Here is a 22,591-nt window from a genome sequence, read left to right as displayed (position 1 = left end):
AATACCTGGCACATGGTAGACTCAATAAATACTTGTTGAATGAAAGAGTGAGGAAATGTTAACTGTGGCATAATTAATATTAATATTACAATTGCATTCATATATTATCTTCTTGATAACTATAATAATATATTCAAACCATAGGCTGACCAACCTGCAATATAGAAAAGGAAATCACCAATTTTATAATGTTAAGATGATTTAGACCCAAATTAAGGGACATTCTGCAAAATACTTGATTAGTACTCTTAAAAGTGTCTACATCATGAAAGACAGACTGAGGAACTGTCACAGATTGGAGTCAGTTAAGAAAAAATACAATTAAATGCAATGTTGGATGCTGCAGAAGATCCTGGAAGAGAAAAAAAGACAATGAAATTCCAAAAAGGTCTGTTGTGTTAGTACTGTACCCATGTTAATTCCCTGGTTTTGATAATTGCACTACAGTGATGTAAGATATCGAAATGATCTCATCTAAATGTCTAAATATCCTTTATACTCAAAACAAGGCAGTCATTTAAATGATAAACATGTTTTTTGAATGAATACGCAGGAAGCAATTAGCCTGATAATCACCAAAAGATAATGATGTAACCAAGATAGATGTGTGCGGGTGGGCAGTTTTCTTCTTTCTACCTTTCGTCCATCCTTTTTCTCTCTTTTTTTGTTTTTTTTTTTGTTGTTGTTTGTTTGTTTGTTTGTTTTGAGACGGAGTCTCACTCTGTCGCCCAGGCTGGAGTGCAGTGGCGCGATCTCCGCTCACTGCAAGCTCCGCCGCCTCCCGGGTTAACGCCATTCTCCTGCCTTAGCCTCCCTAGAAGCTGGGACTACAGACGCCCGCCACCACGCCCGGCTAGTTTTTTTGTATTTTCAGTAGAGACGGGGTTTCACCGTGTTCGCCAGGATGGTCTTGATCTCCTGACTTCGTGATCCGCCCGCCTCGGCCTCCCAAAGTGCTGGGATTACAGGCAGGAGCCACCGCACCCGGCCTCGTCCATCGTTTTTCTATGCTATGGTAGATGTACTCCAAGGGACCTAACAGAGGTTTTCAAAGCAAATATTCCTTGGTGCATAAAAGGGGTTTAATCAGAAGACACAAAATAGTTCGAAGAGTTATCTTTATACTCCCCCTTCTTTTAAAAGGTTAGAAATAACAATTGTCAGTTTAGTAAAATCATCTTGTAAATAACATCCCGCTAATTTGAGATTACACAGTGAAATAATTGTATGCCATCCTAGGTCTCAGGAAAGCATGTTCTCATTAGAGGCAGATATATGTTTAAGAAAACTGTCACAGAGGGTTTTTGAGAATCATATTAACTAACAAGTCACCTTAGTTCTTCTGGAGTGGAGCATAGTAGAAAACAAAATCATAGAAACAGAGTTCTTCTGTCTAGAAGGCTGGATGGGGATGTGTCCTGTCTGTGAGAGGCAACTCCTCCTCAGGGGCAGTCGGTAGACCCCACCTGCACTGGACCACCTACCCATTCCCTTGCTGGAGGCATTTCAGCCAAGGAGAAAGAGTTTCCCTTGGCCTTTTTCCACAGAGGGGCATAGCCGGGTGGGTACCCGGGGATAGGGAGAAACTTTTAAATCATCTAGAGACTAGAAGAAATAAAGATTATTGATGAGCATTATTCATTTTTGTATAAGTCATAATAAAGATGTTTGTTTGGTAGGAAATTATCCCAAAATTTTAAAGATTAATAGCAGTCAAAAAGGCAATGTAATGCAATTTAACCAACATTTACTGACCGTGTACTAAGAACCCACTTCTATTCTAGGGCTGTGGAGATGCAAAGAAGAATGAAATAAAACTGTAGCCCTCAGAGAGCTTACTCTCTAGTAAAATATACAAACTCTATAAACAAATAGCTAGAAAACAAATGAGTAGCAAGTGTCAAAAGAGCCAAGGAAGTAGTCATCATGAACAGAATAACCTGAATGTAAGAATGACAAACTCCGGCCGGGCGCGGTGGCTCAAGCCTGTAATCCCAGCACTTTGGGAGGCCGAGACGGGTGGATCACGAGGTCAGGAGATCGAGACCATCCTGGCTAACACGGTGAAACCCCGTGTCTACTAAAAAATACAAAAAGCTAGCCAGGCGAGGTGGCGGGCGCCTGTAGTCCCAGCTACTCGGGAGGCTGAGGCAGGAGAATAGCATAAACCTGGGAGGTGGAGCTTGCAGTGAGCTGAGATCTGGCCACTGCACTCCAGCCTGGGTGACAGAGCAAGACTCCGTCTCCAAAAAAAAAAAAAAAAGAATGACAAACTCCTAGAAATGGAAGCAAACACTTTATTCTTATTAAGTTATGGTATAGGTATGTAACAATGTAAATTTATATGATATTCATATGCTATTTTATATTAAATTTTTAAAACTAATTGAAAAAGGAAACATTTAATTATTGCTATATTTTTATTTCATAATTCGTTACTGCTTTGACTTCGAATCAGAAACCTCACATCTTTTTTTCTGTACCAAAACATGTTTCGTGCCCTGTATTTTTCACTGTGATGCGCAGAATGCAGCCTTAAACACTTAAGCCAGCAGGGTGGTTGGTAGTTTTCTCAGATTAATTTTGGAGTTGAACTACTCCTAAACTTAGGCTCTTCCTAACATGGATGGAATTACTGTAAATGGTTCTTATATCTAGAATCACCTCCTCCAAAATGTGTGTACAATCCTGGCTTTCAGCATTGTTCTACTTAGACTTCAAAAAGACTTCAGTACCATTTTTGTACTACAGTTTGATAATGTCAAATCACAGCCCAACATAGGTACTATCAAAAAATAAGAAAGGTAAGCTAAATAATGTTAGTTTATTTTCACAAAGTTTGAAGTCTGAGAACATTTTTAGAATTTGGTTTTCAATGGCATAGTTTTAGAGAATAAATTTTAGGGTATCATCTTCATTTCTGGAAACTGATCGCAATGTAGGAAAGTAGATGAAATTATTCCTTTACAAATGAACTTGCCAAAAAGTTAACTTTATCAGGACTGAGAGAAGCTCACAAATGAAACATTTGTGCAATACTTGTGACTGTACCTATAGAAAAATTGTCAAAAGATACAGATAAGTGGTAGAGTCAGCCACTGCTAAGCAGAGATAGGGCTATCCCCTGTGATTACATTAACAGTTAAAAAAATCTCTTCTGCACCACAGTGCAAGTAAGCCAGCAAATTCATTAAGCAAATGTTGACCTGATTTTGCTCAAAGACATAGAAGAATAGCCAATTTGTGGTATTAGTTACTGAATTCATGGCTTCTCCCATTTTAGCTTTGTGCCCAAAGGAATTTCTGATGAATGAGGAAATTAATGGACTTAGGGATAGTGTCCCTACAAAATAGTGCCACCTATGGGCTGTTGCTTGACAGGCCTGACATTAACTCCACCCATCCTGAGAGCTCCATCTGTAGTAACACTTGGTGACTTTGACCAATGCATTCTACATCCAAATGGTCTGAGACCTTTTTCATAACATAGAGTCAGCCATTTCCTGATGTTTTGCCTTTCATGGGCTCCTAATTCTGAAGTTCCTTGACCTATTCAGAATTCTCACCACACCACAAATAAATATAGTTAACAGTGTGCTATTCTTTATATCTGTGTTCTCATTTGCCGCAAGAGAAAATGCCATCCATAAATTAACTTGTCCTGACAGTTCTCAATCTTATTTTTAACCTACCAAGCTACAAAGTTGCTCGTTAGACACATAATTTCTGCAGCATTCAAAAGAGACTCTTATAAACTGTGCTGTCTGTAAAAAGGTTTTGATGCCCAGGCAATTTTTTCACTTAATAAAGAGCTGTATTTCACAGCAGCTCACTTATTCTCGTTCAAAAACAGATGCTGCCATTTCTTCAGTCCATTAAATTTTCCAACACCCATCTTTTCTGTGTAGCAGTCAAGGCCGACATATTTTTTTATGGTGCCTTAAGATGTAATTTTTCTTTGCAAACATTCTTTGGTTGGATACTCTTCCCATCCCCCCCGCCCCCCCAAAAAAAGGTATGCTCCTATTTTTTTCTTATAATAATTGTTTTTTAGGAGATGTACAAGTTCATTTTCCTCTTCTTTTTACAGTAAGAAAAATATCAGTAAACACATGGTGGTTAAAAGCTACTACTCTCTGATTTCAGTGCTGGGAATACAATAGGAAGATGTGGAGGCTTTAACTAACTGAGAGGGCAGAGTCCTCTGATTTAGGGGCTGTCTACCTGGTGAGGACATCAACCCTTCACTGTCAAAGGCAGCTGGAAATCAAAACATTTCAAGAAAAATCTTCTAATTGTTTAAATGTTGGCAACTTATTCAAAATTTATTAAAATACCAAGTGGATCAACACCATTCTAATCAAGCAAAACAAGGCACCCTGTGGGCTGCCCATCTGCAACCTCTGGATACGTAGAGTATAAAAGTAAAACAATCTATACCCTACTTTTATTTTAGTCCCTGAGAAGTAAGAGAAAAGGCACAATTATATCAACGTATTTCTATGAAGTATGAAATCCAAGAGCCATAATTAATTTGGAAATGGTCTAATAAGGCAGGGTGGTGTGCTGAAAAGGATACCCTTCTTGAAGCCAGTCATGTTTGGGGAATCCTGGGTATTTCACTTATCAAGTTGGTTAATTTTCGATTCCTCATCTGGAAATAAGGATAAAGTGATCTGGTAAGCTTCTTAGTATACTGTCTGGCATTTGGAAAGTGTCCCATAAATGGTAACCAGGACTGTTATTATGAAATGCAAAATATGCATTTTCAACCACATTTCTTTGTATCCCTCCCAAATATCACTTGTGCCCAGGCCCTACTGCTTTCACTCCTGCCATCCCTTCCTGTGCTCCCATGTTTCATCTCATGGCCTGATGGTGTAGACCCCTGCTCATAAGTACTCTCTGGAGTTTCCCACCTCCTTTCCTGGCCTATGCTCTTGCCTCTCCCTAGAACGTCTGTCCATTTCTTCTTCGTTCAGTTAACTCCTGTGAGACTCGACCTAGCTGTCACCTCTTCTAGGAAGTCTTCCTTCAATGCCACCACCCTCCAATCTAAATAGAGCACTCCCTTTTTTCTGCCTTGTGTTCGCCTCAGTCATAGCATTTGTCAAATGGTCTTATAAACCGTGAGCTCCTGGGAGACAGGAACTGGGCCAATCATCTCACTGTTCCTCACACGTGAGTGCAATGCTTTTACGTGGCATGTAATTAGGAATCAGAAGAATTCATTCCCTCCTTTATGAAGGGAAGGGAAGGGAAGGGAAGGGAAGGGAATAAATCCTCCTTTTAGGAGGATCTATCCATAAAGGATGGAATGAATAAATGAGGTGACTGGAGACCAGCATAGCAAGTGCTCACTCCACTTCAGCTTCCCTTCTGCTTTACAAAGTTTCAAACGTCTTTGGCTACCGAGTGTGCATTTCTTCCCTTGCCTTCCCAAAGCTTACTTCTGCTGCTCTCTCCACTCTCACCCAAACCAATGGAGATTTCCATTCTGGAATGGCAGGTCTTGACAGAAGAGGCACGTTAAGTGTCACCTCCTGAGTCTTGTAAGTGGGCACTGGAAAGACCGCTAAGAGGGTTTCTTTTGAAAAGTAATAATAAATAAAAATACAGCCACTATTTGGAGGTGAAGAAGGGGAGAACCATAACCATAACCCAAGGTCTTATCTTCACTTTCAGAACATGTGGCTTCTTAGCTCAGTGGGAGCAAGAATATGTCTTGTATGCTAGTATCCATAGTCCTATAGCAGAAGAGAAAGCATCTTCTAGGATAGGGCTGCCAATAGCGTGTACGGTAGCTTTCAGTAAAGAAACGGCACCCCTTTCTCCAGAGGGATGCAGACCGCTTCTGGAATACTTAGTGAGAAGAAGACAAACTAGGCCACAGCCCACATGTGCCCCTCATCCAGGTACCTTTGTGAACTATCCATACAACCTACTGAGGTAGTCCCAAGGTAAGAAATTCCCTTATTATGCACAATATTAGAAAAACAATGATGAATAATAGGCAAATATTTATTCTTTTCTAGGAACATGGGTGACATTTGGAGGTCAAATTTCAGATGAGGTAAGTTACCTTTGGCCTGTATTATGCTGATGAAAGAAAATGCAGAGAGAGCTGTACAGCGGGAGTCCTCTTCCTGGGACTCTGACATTCTACAGGGATAAGGTTTAAATCACAGGAAATGGTTAAATTGCCTCAGAGATTATTGTTGATTTTATTTTGCCTGTTGTATTTTTTCCATTTAGACTATTACTAGCCCTTGAAGCTGTACACTATACATGCAGGTTGAGCAGTTAGAGAACGAAACAATTTGGAATAAACATTAGTCACTTTATGAAAAGATTGTATTGCTGTGATGTGATTTTGCTTCATTTATTTGTTTATTTTTAGCTGCAACTAGAATGACTAACTTGTCTCAGTTTGCACAGAAGTTTCCCAATTATAGTATTGAAAGCCCACGTTGCAGAAACCCTCTCAGTCCTAGGAAAACTGAACAGTTGGTCACCTGCCTTGGGCAACTTAATCTAACCTCTCTGAGCCTCAGTCCATCCTATATAAAATGAGATGCTAAGGCTAACCTTCACGGTCTGTTAAAAGGATTAACACATCATGCTTGTCAGATGTTTATATAGTCCTCTGACTAGCAGGTAGCAGACACTCAATAAATGGCAACTATGGTAATTATATTTACCATAAAATTCCTATAGATGATCATTTACACAGTCAAAACAGTACTTACCAAAGTGACATATTTTTTGTTTCCTTTAAGGAATACCTTCATGGCACAAGTGAGGTATGCAGGCATTGAGCACCAAGAACTCCTCTGAGGGCAATGCCCTGAGTCCCTCTGATCCCTCCTTGTCTACTTGCAAGAAGAGTCAGGGATAGTGTATCTGAGCGGGATCCAGTCACACTCTACCATTGACCGACCTGGTTTACTAACATTTACGTGTATTAACAGTGGCCACATCAATAAAATGCTCATACCCTCTGTTCAGCAGGATGGTGGTTAAGATTAACGAGATGATGCCTGTAAAGGGCTTAGTGGGGTACCTGGCCCAGAATAAGCCCTTTACAAAGGTAGTGCTTACCATCATTCCTAATGAGATACTTGGGAAACGGAGGCTTTTCTCCACAGCTCCCAAAATCACCAGTGTTATTTAGCAGATCTGAGAGAGACGTCTTAACTGTCTATTCTTGTCTGTCCTAATGCCTGTTCCCTGTATTGGGCACCTGTCACCTTAGAGGGCTTGCCTCATGGAGGCTCCCCTGGGATGCAGACTTTAAGCTAGAGAGTAGCCTGCAGGACAGTTATTAGGAAGTGTTCTCAGGATCAGCACAGGGCAGGGAAGAAAGCAGCACTGGGCAGACAGAGAACTTGGGTCATGATGCAGCCTCAACAATGACCTCAGCCAACTCCATGGGGATCTCCGAAGCTGAGATGGTTCTGCAGAGTTGTCTCAGTCTGGCACAACATAAAGGATTGGGCCTTTATGTCCTTTTACTGACCAGTCATTGGACCAGAGGCTGATCAGGAAGCAGGTCTGACCTTGGGCTAGGTGACTCTCTCTAGCCAAGTGCAATTTCCAGAGAGGGCTGACAGAGGAAGGCCATTTGATGGCAGCATTCACAGCAACTCAGGGAATAAGTCCTTCAGTTCCAAAGGGGAACCTGAGGGCACATCCCAGAGTCTACTACAGGGCTCTCTCTGACTGGTACCAGGAAGGGGTGTATGGAAGAGGCACAAAGGCAAAGCCACAGAAAGCAGAGCACAAGTTATGGACTTGAAGTCTCATACAAAATAGGTGGCAAGCAGGGAGGGAGGCCTACAGTTAATAATCCTCTGTATCCAGCACATGTATTACCTACTACTGACTGGATGGTGCTTGGAAGGGAAAAAGACAAAAATATGTACCCTTTCTGAGCAGAGGGGCCAAGTAAAGTGCATTATTTCCCCCTAGTCTTCACTCTCCTCTTCACAGTGTCTGCTCTCTGCTGCAATGAGCCAAGGTTGCCCGGGTTGTAGTGTGCAGGGCTGACCTCTGAGATGAATAATTTCAAAATTTCAAGTCTAAAAACTACAATAAAGCTGTCATGAATGGCTGCTGAAGCGCTCACCTCAGATGCAGACCAGGTAAATAGCTATTGTACTTCCAGAGAGCATCTGTGGCTTTCCGTGGGTCCTTGAAGAGAGAATACCAGCAAAGAGAAGAAGGGAGACACAGCCAGAGTCAGTCTCACCCATTATAGAATTCTTTGAGCTCAGTGCTTTCCATGTAGCAAAAATGCGGATCAATAGCAATGAGTTGACCTACCTCGATTTTTCTGCTTTCTCTCTGGCTTCAAATAATCTCAACACAAAGTACATGCAAATATGGAATACTAGGGCTGGCCATACTACAGTGTGCTGAGTTAATTGTTGACAATTACATCATTGTCAACACTGTCTCAGGAGGTGGGGATGTCCCCATCACTGGGAGAGTTCATTTACTGAATTACCATTTGGCAGGGATATTATCAAAAGGATACAAACACCAAACTCTGTAAGCTGCCTCTCAAAGATGATTTGGCTTCATCATAAAATAAAGATAGATGTTACTGATATGAATAATTATTTCTTTAAAATAATGATGAGAGCAGATTAGCATCTTACAGCACTTAATTTTCAGAGTTTTATTGATTTTTTTTTTTTAATCTGTAAGGTAGTTAAGGTGCCCTTAACTGTAGGTATCAAAAACCCAACTCAAATCAGGTTAACCCATAAAAGAAAAATTATTTTGACTTTTAAGCTAGAAGTGCAGACAAAGAGCAAGCTTCAGGGCTGCCTCTGTCAGTGACTCCCAATCTGCTTCCCAGCGAGTCTCTTGGCCCGTGGGGCTTTGTGTATCAACTGCTTCTTCAGGCAGAAAGACAGCTGCCGGAATCCCAGGCTTCAATTAGAACTGTAATTCCAGGGTAAGGGTGTTGCTCCTAGAAACTCAGTAGGAACAAATAAAAATGTTCCCAGAAGTCCCCAGCAAACTTCTCCTCATATCTCATTGGCCAGGGTGTGTCACATGACCCTTCCTGAGTAACTCAATTGTAGGCCCCCAGGCCCCCGCTAGAGGGAGGTGAGATCAGCTTTGCCTGAGGCCTCTGGGCTTCATGCAGGAGAAGGAGATAGCTGAACAAAATCATCCCCATTTTGCAAACGTGGAGGCTGAATCTACAGAGAGGTCAGATGGTTTGCCCAGATTTATCTATCTAGTAAGTAGCACCCTCAAGGCCAGAAACCACTCTTCAGACTTAGTTGGTGATGTTTTTCATTATTTCACATTCAGGCCTTCAAGTCCAATGATTGGGAAACATCTCTGTCATCATTTAGTTTAAGTCTCCATGCAGAATTCTCCATCTTATCTTAAAAAAAACCTCTCTAGATAAGATTTGTGTACATTTTCTGATAATAATATACCAGTATGTCATATGACATAACACAGGCTAATATAAAATACATGCACAATAATGTTTAAAAATAGGACAGTCATAATGGGGAAAACTTGTCTTAACTTTTAATCTCCAGTTAGGATATAATTTAAAAATTATAGGAATACAAGATAAATGTTTTAATGGTAGTAAATTAAAAGCATTAATAGCATACTATTATGCTAAAGAATCTGGATGGACTCCATTTTGCTAACTTAACATTTTTCTTGGTAGGCTAATTTTTAAAGCAAACAGAAAAATAGTTCATTTTGGAAATGCTGATGAAGCAACTTCAGCCTGCCATTAAAACATAATGAAAAAATCAATTATAATTATTTGCGAGGTGTGTAATTTTCCAAATGACTAGTAAGTCAATTGGCAAAATGAAAAAATGGCCCCTCTCCACTGTTGTTTATGGCTATCCCTCTCTGGTTATTCCTTAAGCTGTGTATAGCTATTCTGTACTCTTCTGTCATACTCACTGCTTGCGTTCAGCAGCACAAAGCAAGGAACAAGGAGATTTGAGGTCTGTTTGCAGGCAGAACAGTGAGGAACTGGGTTCCTGGTGAGTCAAAGGCACGCTGCCCCCTCTCTGTGTTGATTCAATGGCTGCTCTACGATGGTGCCTGAGATTTTGCTGAACTGTGGGTGGCAGGAATTTTATAACAGTCACAGCTCTGTCTCAGCATCAAGAAAAAAGTCACAAGCCTTCAGGTCAGGAGTCACCTAGCTGCCAAAACTTACTGGCTTAGAGAAAAGAGTTGAGGAATGGAGTCACCAGTGATACAAATGGCCCCCCTCTGTCAGAAAGATTAAGATGCCATAAAGAATGTTGTCAGACCAGCTCTTCCCAGAAGAGTGAGAAACACAAACCTATCCACTTTGGTCAGGCTAAATCCCAGCCTTCACGTAACTCCTCAGTGCCCTATGTCTGAAGGAAAGAATACTTCAGTCCTATGGATACTGGCTGAGACTTCTTTCTTTCCCTCTCTTCACTAAAACTAAGAAAAATAAGGAGTGGTTAGTGAGAGGTCAGTGTTCCTAAAGATCAGTAGAGGACTCAAAGTTGCTTCCAGGTTTGGAAAGCACTTGGCTTTTCTGACTGACCTTCCCATCCCCTTGCAGGTTGCTGAACGGCTGATGACAATCGCCTATGAAAGTGGTGTTAACCTCTTTGATACTGCTGAAGTCTATGCTGCTGGAAAGTAAGTCAGTACCTGTTTGTGTCACTCAAATGGCATCTGTAGCACCAAAAGAATCAAACCATTTCCAACATGTTGGTGAAAAGGTTCTGTCCTTTCTCCACGTGTTGATGGCTCTGCTCTGCCCTCTACCACCATTACTAGAATTGGGGATACTGACTGTCTCTGGAACTCTCTGCTCACCCAAACCTTCCTGCTTCTGGTCTCTGTATGAAGAATGGGCTGAAGAGGTATATGACCAGGAAGCAATTGCCATGTCTATGTGAGGGACAGCAGAGTCTGGTGCCAGAGTGGTGGCAGTGGAGACTGAGAAATATTAGTTGAATACATTAGTGACCAAATGAATGAACAGGTTCCAAAATGGTTGCTCAAAAGTTAGTGTCATTATTTCATAACCGTATCTCATAGTTCTTCAGACCCTGAGGAACTGGGACATCCTCCTTACAGGGAAGCAGAAGCTTTTCCTGTTTACCTCCCTGTCCCTACACTAGCATTACAGGAAGATCAGACGTCAAAGTCAGGATCCCCCAAGATGCCAAAAAATCTGTTATCTTTTGTAAGAGGGGATCTCAGAGCCCATTCTGAGGACAGGAAGGGTTGTAGAGAGTCCTCGCTTCTTTTGTGAAAGGAGTCACATCCAACTGCAACCTTCCTTTGAACCCAAGGCAGATTTGGAGCCCTAAGACAGGGCTTGTTAAACTAGAACACATAGGAAATGGGCCAGGCCAGGCCTGAAGGTTCATGCCATCCAGGTCCCAGCCTAACCAGCACAGTTCAGAATAGATCTGGGACTCCCTGGCCTCCTACTGGGAAGATGGATGTCCAGCTCTCAGAACCAAGGAAACTAAATAGCTGCCCAGCTGTTTGAACAGCTCTGCAATTTTCTAACTGGACTGTGAGGTATAATCACCTGCAGGCCTAATTCACCTCCTTCCAGGTGAGAATTACAATCCAATTGCTGGACTTGCTGAATCAGGATGATCAGTGGATGGTCCCAGTGCATTTTCTTTGCATGAGTTTCCTCCTTTTCAAGACATGTATATGTTTAAGGACCATCAAGGAGGTTCATAGCTCACATTCTTGACACTTTCTGTTGAATCCAAGGAGAGAAAGTAAAGGTTATAGGGTCTTGCTTCTTTCTGCCTTCTACCCCTTTCCATTGTTTTCTTCTTGTGGAATCCTGCTTAGTACCAAATGGCACTAAGGTAGAAAAAGGGAGAAGTAAGTAGCAAGCCTGTTAGAGTCCTGTTTGTATTACTCCTGTGAGGATAATCGCTCTGATTAATTATTGATTGTCAGTCTATAATTGAGATAGGTTTCCACTGTGAAATGCAAGATTGTAAAAGGTAACAGAGAGATCGGGAGAAGCAAAAGCAACACACCAATGCAAGACTCAATGCTTGTCTCTTTGGGGCATACTCCACAGCTAACCTGCATCATAGCTTATTGCAAGCTATACACTCTAACAAAGACAGAACTTTCAATTAAAAACAATAATGATTAGCCATGACTCCTGTCCACAGCATCCTAATGGGCAAGGTGCTAATTCCACTGATCTCCCATTCACTAAGCCTCTGAGAGCCCAGCTGCTTCTGACAATGTTGGTCATACTGGGAGGGACATAGAACATTTGTCTGCTCAATCTTGGGTCCCAGCTTGGGTAGGTGGAAGAGGAGAGGACAGTGGATGCCTTCAGTATGCCTCTGCAACCCAGCCTTAGGGACAGGAGGGACACTTCGTTATGTCTTCCTCTGTTTTGCTCCTATGACAAAGTTGGTCACTGGAACCTAGGATGTTCCGTACGTGAGTGTTCTCTATGTGGGACATCTAAACCCACAACATCGGTTTTAATTTATACCTGAGAGCCAATAGTTTCTATCTAAGCAATGTGAGGTCTCATTGTTCTCCATGGTCACAATTGAATTGCTTCATAGCAATTAGAAGGAAAACTTTGACCTCCTTTGGACACTACCAAGCAAGACATTTATATATGGGATCATTGGTTCAAAAACACCAAACTGCAAAATGACTGCTGCTGCTTAGTATCAGGACTGCAGGCGGTCTCCTGCCAGCGTGTCAGGATTTGGCAGGTGCTTCTGGAATGCTCCGGAGCAGGATTCTGCAGGCACAAGCAGAAACAGCGGAAACTGTGCTACCAGCCGAGAGCGGCTTCTATTTTCGGGATATGTAGGCACTGAGAGTTCAAACAAGGAATGGTTCTTGTGTTCTGGATTGACTCTTGCTTTTCCAGGACACTGCATCCTAAGACATTATCTGTTTCCCTCTCCAGGGCTGAAGTGATTCTGGGGAGCATCATCAAGAAGAAAGGCTGGAGGTATTGCATTTGGCATAATTATTTGTTTATTTTTAAAAAGATATCGTTTTGCACCAGAGAAGGAAAAATAAAATTATGTGACATCTGACCAAAAGGTTATAAAAAAAAAATCAACTGTTGGTAAAGCGATGATTTATAGTGGCTTGAAAATAAATGCCGGCAAGTTCACTTCTGGCACTTCAAAAATTAGTCTAGTCAATGACTAGATCAGTGACTAGTCATTGATCACAATGAATTACCAAAGGGTTGAGCAGAGAAGGAGGGGATGTTCATGAAATATTTGTGCATAAAAAAGTAACAAGTTCATGGCTTCTGACTGCCATTTGTGCTAATCTGTTGTAGGAAGTAACTTGACAGGAAACTATCCCCCCACACACATGCATTTATGTTTGCTGTTTATTTTATTAACTCTGGATGCAAAGAAATGATGAAATAAGAAGACTTTGGGATAAATACCCCAAAGCTTTCTTATCTGAACACATTTAGTCAGCGTCTCTCCTGTGTGCCCAGGAACCCTGTTATCTGGGTATTCAGAAAAGTGCTTCATCTGCTATCCTTGAGAAACACAATGGCTGTGCTGACCTGTCCCTTTCCATCACCTTCTGTAGCCAGACAGTGGTAATAAGGGAAGCTATAACATCTATGGACAGTGGGGAGGTAATACTTCCCCATTTCACTATAGATTTCAGCCACAACAGCCACTACTTCCCCCGCACGAATGCAGAATTAAGCAAAGCTCAGCAAAGATTACTGGACAAATTTGGGGTCCTCCTCTGCCCTGGCATAATATCTGCTGATTACCAAATAAGTGACAGTGTAATTGTATTAGTGAAGACAACTGTGCAAAGAGCTGTGTACTCATGCTTCAACACTTAGCATGTATTTTCTAAAATTTAGTCTAGGGAAAATGGACATTCTCAAAGAGTTCAAAAGTGGTTTTATTATGCTTTTGCACACATGATTTAAACTCTCTCTAGGAAGTGAAACTAAGAAGGTGAAACAGACCTGCATGTTTTTTTAAGGCTGCTTACTCCCCACTCTGAGACAAACTTTCGGTAAGAATAGAGGGCCCTGTGGAAACGGAAAAGCAAACATTTATAGAGATATGAACAAATAAACTTTGATGACCTACTTTCTCCTTCTCCCTTCTCCTTCTCTCCCACCCCAGGGAACTGTAAGGATGTTAATAGAAAACTAGATTCCACCTTATATATGGGAAAACATTCATGTTCCCACTCAGTCCTTCACCTTGCCTGAGTTACCTTCCCACTCAAAGTATTGGTTCACCCATCACTGCCTAAATAGGGACTGTATCCATTCCCTATGGTTGCTGCAACAAAGGACCAGAAACTGGGTATCTTAAAATAACAGAAATTTATTCTTGCATGTTTCTGTAGGCCAGAAATCCAAAATCAAGGTTTGACTTCAAGGTTGGCAGGGCCGTGCTCCCTCTGACATTCTGGGTAAAGTTTAGAGTTCTTCCTCGCTTCCTCTTAGCTTCTGGTGGTTGCCAGCCATCCTGGGCATTCCTTGGCCTGCGGCTGCAGCACTTCAGCTCTCCTCCCATGTGTCTGTGTGTCTTCTGATAAAGACACCAGTCATATTGGATTAACGGCCTACTCTACCTATTAACTAATTATATCCGCAGTGATCCTATTTCCAAATAAGCTCACATTCTGAGGTTGTGTGGGTTAGGACTTTAACATATCTTTTTGGGGTACATGATTCAATTATAACAGAAACCTTGGAGATAATTCCACTAATAGTACAGTGAGGTCTGCAACAAGGTGTAGGCTGCTGGAGTACATCTAAGGAAGAAGGGAAAGCATCAGCGCAGTAGCTATTTTCTTTCTTAACACCCAGAGAACATTAAATGATCACTCTCCATAGCTGCAGAACCTATTTTATATACCTTTTGTAGAAAATAGATTACCATGCATATTCCACAAACTGCCTTTCATTCTTGCAAATAAAAACTCAAGCTACAATTATACTCCAGAATGTTTCTATTAGTTCACAGTTGCCCCCATGAGACTGGTGAAAAGATAAACCATAGCATCATAGCTTTGAGCCTATGAAAGCTGTTTCGACTAGCACACTTGACCTCTGGTTCTGGCGTTACCACTTGCGAGCTATGTTATCCAGGACAAGTTATTACACTTCTCTGATTCTCAGTTTAACCACCTGTAAAATGGACAGCATAACAGTTCATGAAGTGTCATGCTGACAGAGTGAGATAAGGTGTGCAAAAGCATTTTGAAGGCTGTGCTGTATCACTGTAACATGCATTATCATTCTCTACGCACTCAGAAGAGTTGCTCTAATAGCCTCTGTGGGAGTCAGTGATAATTTGCCAGGCTGCTGTCTACTCTTGCTCTTTGAACATATATGTTGGTGTGCATACCCTTATAGGCCAAATGTTTTGCAGGAAGCCTAACTTTGAAAAACTAAGTCTGTAGCAGTGTTTGTATAGAATGTGCAGCTTTCAATAATCAAAAGGACTGCATTCAGTTTTTATAATATTCCATCCAGCTTTTTGTAGAAGGTTGAAAGTGCTAAAGGAGACCAGGCTCGCCTGTGGCAGATTGCTATTATAATAGATATCATGAGGTTGATGTATTAACCTGGAAAGTACATCAGCCCTTTCAGGTTGTGTAATCTCCAGGTACATGTATTTATCGACCTTCCATTACAGTGATTCAAATTACTTTTTGGGGGATTAACTTCAGTGGGATGGGGCTGCTAACATTTTCAACAAATTTTTCTTGTTGCAACCAAGTTGTCAGAGTTGTCACCGTCATTCCCTGTTGGTTATCATTAATCATACTAGGCTTTTATACCCGAGAGCCCTGAGGCGTTGACTTTACAGATGATAGAATTATAAATGCCTTATTTCAAGTGCTCCTGAAGATTGGCCTTAACCTTTGAATCTCAAATGATTTTTTTTTTCTAGACCAGTGAGATCAAATTACATACTGAGGGAAACCAAATTGCACTGAGATCTGTTTCCCAATTTTATTGTATCCCTGTAGTTCTCAAGACACATTTTTTATTCCATGATCATAATACTAGGATTGCATTTCCTGCCCTTGGTTGTGGCTTTCAGAAGGTAATAAGTTTGCTGATGAGATTTGCACATTTCATTCCCTTAGCAGTAAAATGGTAGAACCTTGAGCTAAGGATTTTAGGACTGTTTTCCTAAAATGACATTTCCATTTAATAAGACACTCAAAGACATTTTTTTCCTGTTTGTTCTAAATATTTACTATTATAATTCACTTCATCATTTAGATTTCTATGTAGTCAGTTTCTGCCTGTTAATGTGATGTTAGAAGGGATAATAACTCAGAGCCACAAGGGTCCATGTTCCTTGGCAGAGAGTGGAGTCCTCCTGGGAGGAGTTCATATGCAATCAGCGTTAGGCCAGATGCTGAATACACGTGTTCATTGGTGTTTGTTCATTTGACCTACTAAAGCAATTCATCCCCTCAGTCCTTTCACTTCCATCCCCACACGCCATTTCTGACCCTCCATGCTGGCCCACCACTCACCTTCACTTTGCTATGTCCACCTGGACTTGCTGTCAGTTCTCAATCTGACTTGTTATCACTGCCCTCCACCTCCTCCAGGCAAAGATCATTTCCATTCAGCCTCTTCCTCTAGGATCCAACTTTGAGTCCCCCCTCACTAGCTTCCCTTTGTCTTTATTTCAGTGAGATGGATTAACAAATTTACCTCTTTACCAATTTTTAAAATGTGAGGTACAATAACAAATTCTTTCTGGTGCTATTATAATAATATGACTCGGTACAATAACCTGTATTTATTTACTACTTCTCTGTGTTTGTCTGTTTGATATACAGGAGGTCCAGTCTGGTCATAACAACCAAACTCTACTGGGGTGGAAAGTAAGTTATTTTTCCTACTAAACAGAAAACCACTAGTAGTTCCTGCTTTTTTGCTGTTAGGCAGTTATTTTACATATAACATACTAAGATTAATTGGCTTAGAGAGAGGATTTTTTTTTTCTCATACTAAGGAAATACCAATTAGCCTAAGATTTAATTTCAGCAAGGTACTCCCAAAGAAATTTAGTGCAAAGCATGTGGTCACTTGTTACTAAGTGATTAATGTAGATTTTTCAAATATCAGTCTCATACTTAGAATCATTTCCAAAATAGAGTTCAAATTTCAGGAAAGGAAAATAGGCACGAAGCGTCACAGAAGAAAAGTCACTCAAATCTGCCAAAACTCAGAGACTTCTGCAGAATGCAAAGATAAAAATATCTTGTCTGGCTCCATGTCTAAGTCTCTGATCATTTCTGCAGAGGGCTCTGAAAGTGCTGATCAAAAGAACCATCTCATTGGAGAATAACACGGAGCTACCTGTATCACTCGCTGTCAGGCTAAATGAAAGAGAAATGTGCTCTCTGTTGTGGGATGCAGAGAAGATTTCATGGAATGAATTGGCTTCTTATGGGCCTGCTGGCATTTGAACTGGTACTTACATTATTCAGCAGGACTTAGAAGGCTGGCCTTTTGACAAACATGTAAGAAGACAGCAAGCTATTCCATATACCAGAGCAATCATTGGTACTGTGCTTTTCCATCTTTGAGACAGAAATCATAACAAAAAGAAAAATGCTGGAGTTTTAACAAAAAGCAAAAACAAACAAAACCTTATTTATCTTCCTATAATTGATAGGGAATTTTTTAAATTGGAGGCAGAGGCCAATTCTTCTTTAGGAACCTTCTAATCAAAATGTATATGTGTATATACACACTTGCAAACATATACTCTGTTTTGTTGTTGGTTTTGAGCCTATTTATAATGATATGAAGACAGAAAGATGAATTTAAATTTGTATTCCTGTAGTAATCTGTACAAAAATAAAGCAACATCATGCCTATGAGAAATGCGGATTTTCATTGCCTGTGTTTTGATTCACAGTGCCATTGCTCAGTGCTTTTGCAATGCCACAAAACCTTGCAGGAAATAAGACAGTCTGCAAGAACCGTTATATTGTAGAATATGTAGTAGAATACTACCTACGGTATTACTAATGTATTTATTAAAAATACCGAATAAGAATACATTCACAAAAGTGAATGGTAAATATTATATTTAAAAAGAAGCTGCCAAAGGTATTGAAGATGAAGAAACATGTTATCAATACTTTAAAATTCAAGTACCATATTTCATTCAAATTGGTCAGAGCTTGAGAATTGGAAAGGCAAAAGTCCTTATGATTAAGGGTCTGTCTTCTGGAGATACTAATTTAAGGAACATTTGCTTCATCGCATTTTAATTTAGTTTTAAAATTTATTTTGGAAGTCAAAGGCACTTCCACATTTGCTTCCTTTATCAGAAAAGCTAACAAAGAAACTTCAGCAGCCTGGCAATGTTACAGTAAGCTCACAAACCTATGTCAAGCCTTTTATTTTCTTTAGATTGGTTAAGAACAAGGTGAAAAGGTTGTACAGTGTCTTGAGTTAAATATGGACAGAGTGTACGTGGCTGAGTTGCTGTTTACTGGAGCCTGGTGCTGAGCATGATAGAGGCATGGTGACCGTCGTGGATACTTCATCTACTGAGGTCTCCAAAGAAAAGGGGTTCAGTGTGTTGCCCACCAGACTTCTCTCCTCAGCCTCCAGTGGTGCAGAATTTGATAAGAACAGGGTACAAAACTAGCATTTCAGATCAGAGATTTAGAAAAGAAAAGAAAGCACACTCTCATTCAAAGTTACTTGCTTCTTTTTCTTGGCAGAGCTGAAACAGAAAGAGGGCTGTCAAGAAAGCATATTATTGAAGGTGGGTGCTTCTGCTTCAATTTTATTTTTGGCTGTGGGCCCCTCGTTCAAGAAAGGTATCAACCAAACAAGTTCAGAATACACTGGAAGAGGAAAAAGTTCTATATGAAAAGTACCACAATCAACCAAGTTTCTTCTTGGGGTTAAATATAGGGAATGCAGAGATGTAGAGGGGAGAATGGGAACTCGAAAGGAAAAGGCAAAATTGTATAGAACTCTTCTCATTTTCAGCTATTACTAATATTAATAAAACATTCCCACAAGACTTTTTGAAAGAGCTTCGTTGAGATATAATGCACGTATCATAAAAGTTTACCCATTTAAAGTGTACATTTCATTAGTTCTGAGTATAATTACGGAGTTGTACACCAAATACCCTAATCTAATGTGAAAACATTTTTATCACCCCTAAAATAAACTTTATACTCACTAGAAGTCACTTCCTATCACCACCTCACCGCCTCCCACAGTCCCAAGCAACCATCAATCTACTTTTTATGTCTATAGATTTGACAGTTCTGCATATTTCATGTAAATTAGATCCCATGACATAGGATATTTTGTAACTGATTTCTTTCACTTAGCATAATGTTCATTCATGTTGTAGCACGTGTCAGTATTTTACCCCTTTCTTTGCCAAGTAATAGTCCACTATATGGATAGCCACATTTTGCTTATCCATTTACGAGTTAAACTACATTTGGCTTGTTTTCACTTTTTGGCTACTCTGAATAATGCTGCTATGAACATTTGTGTGCAAATTTTTGTGTAGACAAATGTTAAGACTACTATACTTTTTAGTTTTTATTTTATTATTGTTTAGATTTTTTTCAAATACATATATTTTTTATTTCAATGGCTTTTGGGATACGAGTGGTTTTTGGTTACATAATGAATTGTATAGTAGTGACCTCTAAGGCTTTAGTGCACTCATTACTGAGTAGTATACTCTACTGTTTTAGAAGGGTATATACATATGCATAGAAAAATGTATAGAAAATTACCACTAGGTAATTGATTCCTGGTGCATTACTTTTGCAAGGCACTCAAAATTTTGTGTAATTTAGAAATAAACAGGAAATAAAACAGTCAACAAGAACCATTATGTAATAAAGTACTACTACTCTACTTAATCGTGAAGATTGTGAGAATTGTGAGTAATTTTTGTTTATTTCTTGCTTGTCTATATATTATAAAATTTTACACTTATACTTTTTGCAGTAAAGAAAAATGTTAAGAGTTTATACTAGTTTGTGAAGTACAGATGCTCCTCAATTTATGATGGGATTACATCTCAACAAACCTATCTTAAATTGAGAATATCTTAAGCTGAAAATGCATTTAATACACCCAGCCTACTAAACATCATAGCTTAGCCTAGCCTACCTTAAATATGCTTAAAACACTTACGTTGCCCTACAGTTGGGTAAAACCATCTAACACAAAACGTATTTTATAATAAGGCCTATTTTATAATAAATTGTCACATGTATTAATAATTTATTGAATACTGTTCTGAAAGTGAAAAACAGAATGTTGTATGGAAACTCGATGTACAGTTTCTACTAAATGCATATCACTTCCACAACATCATAAAGTTGAAAAACCCTGAGTCAAACCATTGTAAGTTGTGAACTATCTGTATTTCAAAAAAAAATCCAAGAATTTTGTAGCTTTAGGTTCATGATTGATCATTGAAACAAGTGATTTTTCTCCTTTTTTAAAAATAATTTCATTTACTAATTACTAACATCACCAGAAATGTAAAATGTGCTCTAATCTCACCACTTCAAAAATAAAAATAGATAAGGAAGCCAGCTTCTCCATTTGCTCATCCAGCCTCATCCCATCCCAGAGTTTGACAATCTGTATATATCTTCTTCACCTTCTCTATGGTTGTACTGACTTATCTATCTATCCATCCATCCAAACACTTGCTTATATTTTAAATATATATATAAACAGTAGAACCAAGCTACAAATATTAACTTAAGTCTTGATTTTTTCTCAATTAAAATATATAACTTACAGATTATTTTCAGTTTTTAGCATCATAAAGAATTATACAAGTGACCATCCTTAGGTAAATAGGGTAGATTCCAGAGTGGCATTTCTAAGTCAAAGAATTATACAAATTTTAATACAAAATTACTTTCTAAAAGGAATATGCCATCCTGTTAGATGAGTTGGTCTTATCTCCTTATGTATATATTTATTTATTGGTGAGTTTGAGCTTCTTTTAATAATTTTGTTCTTCTTTTTCTGGCAATTCACTCTTCATGTTGTCAGGCTGTTTTTCTTTTGATTTGTTTGTCTTGGTCATAATAATTTGCAGGAACTCTTTGTATACTAGTGATGGTCACTGTTTGCTTGGTTATATGTATTGCAAATATTTTCTCCCGGGCTGTCATTTCATTGTGAACTTTTTTCTTTCCATGAACCTAAGAGATAATGTTTCATTCGAGTATTTTTATTCCAACTTGGAAGCTGATGATCTTTATTGACCTATAAACAAAACTACATTGAAATATCTTAGACTTACAACAGAAAAAAAATAGTTTCAGTATTCAATCACTGAATTTAAAATGAAGACTTTTGAAGCCAGATCTCAAAATGTGTATATGTGTGTGTGTGTGTGTATATATATGTATTCTTTCTCGATTGCCAGTGTGAACCATATGTGTGTGCATGTTTGTGTGTGTGTACATAGATATATACCATAATAATTACATCACCCCATTGTCTCCAAAGTCTTTATATAGATTTGGTATCTCTCACTGACTACTTTTTAAATATAATTTTAAGCATATGTGCTTTGAAGTCAGACAGACCTTTGTACAAGTTCCAACTCTGTCATTTATGAGCTAGTGACTTTGTGCACGTTCCTTAACCTACCTAACCTCTGTCTCCTTAACTATAGACTATAAATATAAGGGTTACTATATGGGGATAAAAATTATATAATTCACATTGAGCACAGTTCTGTCACATAATAAGCACTTAATACATGTTATTTTTGTCATCATCAACTGCTAGTCTTCATTCCGTGGATAAGGACACTACTAAGTAGTGACATTCTGAAACAGCCACAACAAATGACAAACTTCTAGCCCTCAGAAAAACCTCCAGATTCCTCACCCAAACAGCATCCTTTCTCAGGCCTTAGTGTCCCATTTGACATTGTAAAGTCAAAGCTAACCTGCCTCTCAAAGCTGTTACTGCCTAGCATTCCTGCCCCAGCATTTGCCCTCATGACTTGTGTTCTCTTCCATGGAGTTTGTCAGTGACAAATAACCAAGTCAGCTCACAGAACCACGCTGAATGAACAGGGCAGCAGTTTGCTGCCAGAAAAGTTCTTGCTTTTTGTTCTTTTCTTGTTCATCTAATTAATTAGAAAAGAAAGATTCAGAAAATGGTTGACACTGGCAATTAACAAAGAAATATAAAATCGAAGAGAAAAAGAAAGGAGAAGGTATGCTACTATACTCCTCACTGAATCTCCATGGCTCTAATATTTACCAGAGTGGGTACATAATTTCAGGGTTCTTCCTTCTTTCTTTCTTTACTTTTTTTTTTTTTTTTTTTTTTTGAGATGGAGTCTTACTCTGCCACCTAGTCTGGGGTGCAGTGGCATGATCCTGTCTCTTATACACATCTAGATGTGTATAAGAGACAGGTGTGTGTGTATATATATGTATTCTTTCTCGATTGCCAGTGTGAACCATATGTGTGTGCATGTTTGTGTGTGTGTACATAGATATATACCATAAT

The 22,591-nt window shown here is 39.4% G+C and overlaps 1 protein-coding gene across 6 annotated transcripts in view; it reads left to right on the top strand.

The window, feature by feature from the left end:
• KCNAB1 (potassium channel, voltage gated subfamily A regulatory beta subunit 1) overlaps positions 1-22,591 on the top strand; it is a 434,134-nt gene that overhangs the window by 344,199 nt on the left and 67,344 nt on the right. For 5 of the 6 annotated variants that reach the window (XM_011998050.1, XM_011998051.1, XM_011998048.1 and 2 more), the window contains exons 3-7: positions 6,036-6,073; positions 10,598-10,677; positions 12,965-13,009; positions 16,873-16,917; positions 18,778-18,821. In XM_011998050.1, coding sequence (XP_011853440.1) covers positions 6,036-6,073; positions 10,598-10,677; positions 12,965-13,009; positions 16,873-16,917; positions 18,778-18,821 — 252 coding nt within the window. Of the gene's footprint in view, positions 1-6,035; positions 6,074-10,368; positions 10,504-10,597; positions 10,678-12,964; positions 13,010-16,872; positions 16,918-18,777; positions 18,822-22,591 lie in introns of those variants that run through there. The other variant, XM_011998053.1, reaches the window with a different exon arrangement.

The sequence above is a fragment of the Mandrillus leucophaeus genome, unplaced genomic scaffold, assembly GCF_000951045.1.
Source record: "Mandrillus leucophaeus isolate KB7577 unplaced genomic scaffold, Mleu.le_1.0 Scaffold554, whole genome shotgun sequence".
In the NCBI taxonomy this organism is placed as follows: Eukaryota; Metazoa; Chordata; class Mammalia; order Primates; family Cercopithecidae; genus Mandrillus; species Mandrillus leucophaeus.
The sequence above is the reverse complement of the archived record's forward strand: the minus strand, read 5'-3'. Positions and strand labels throughout refer to the sequence as shown.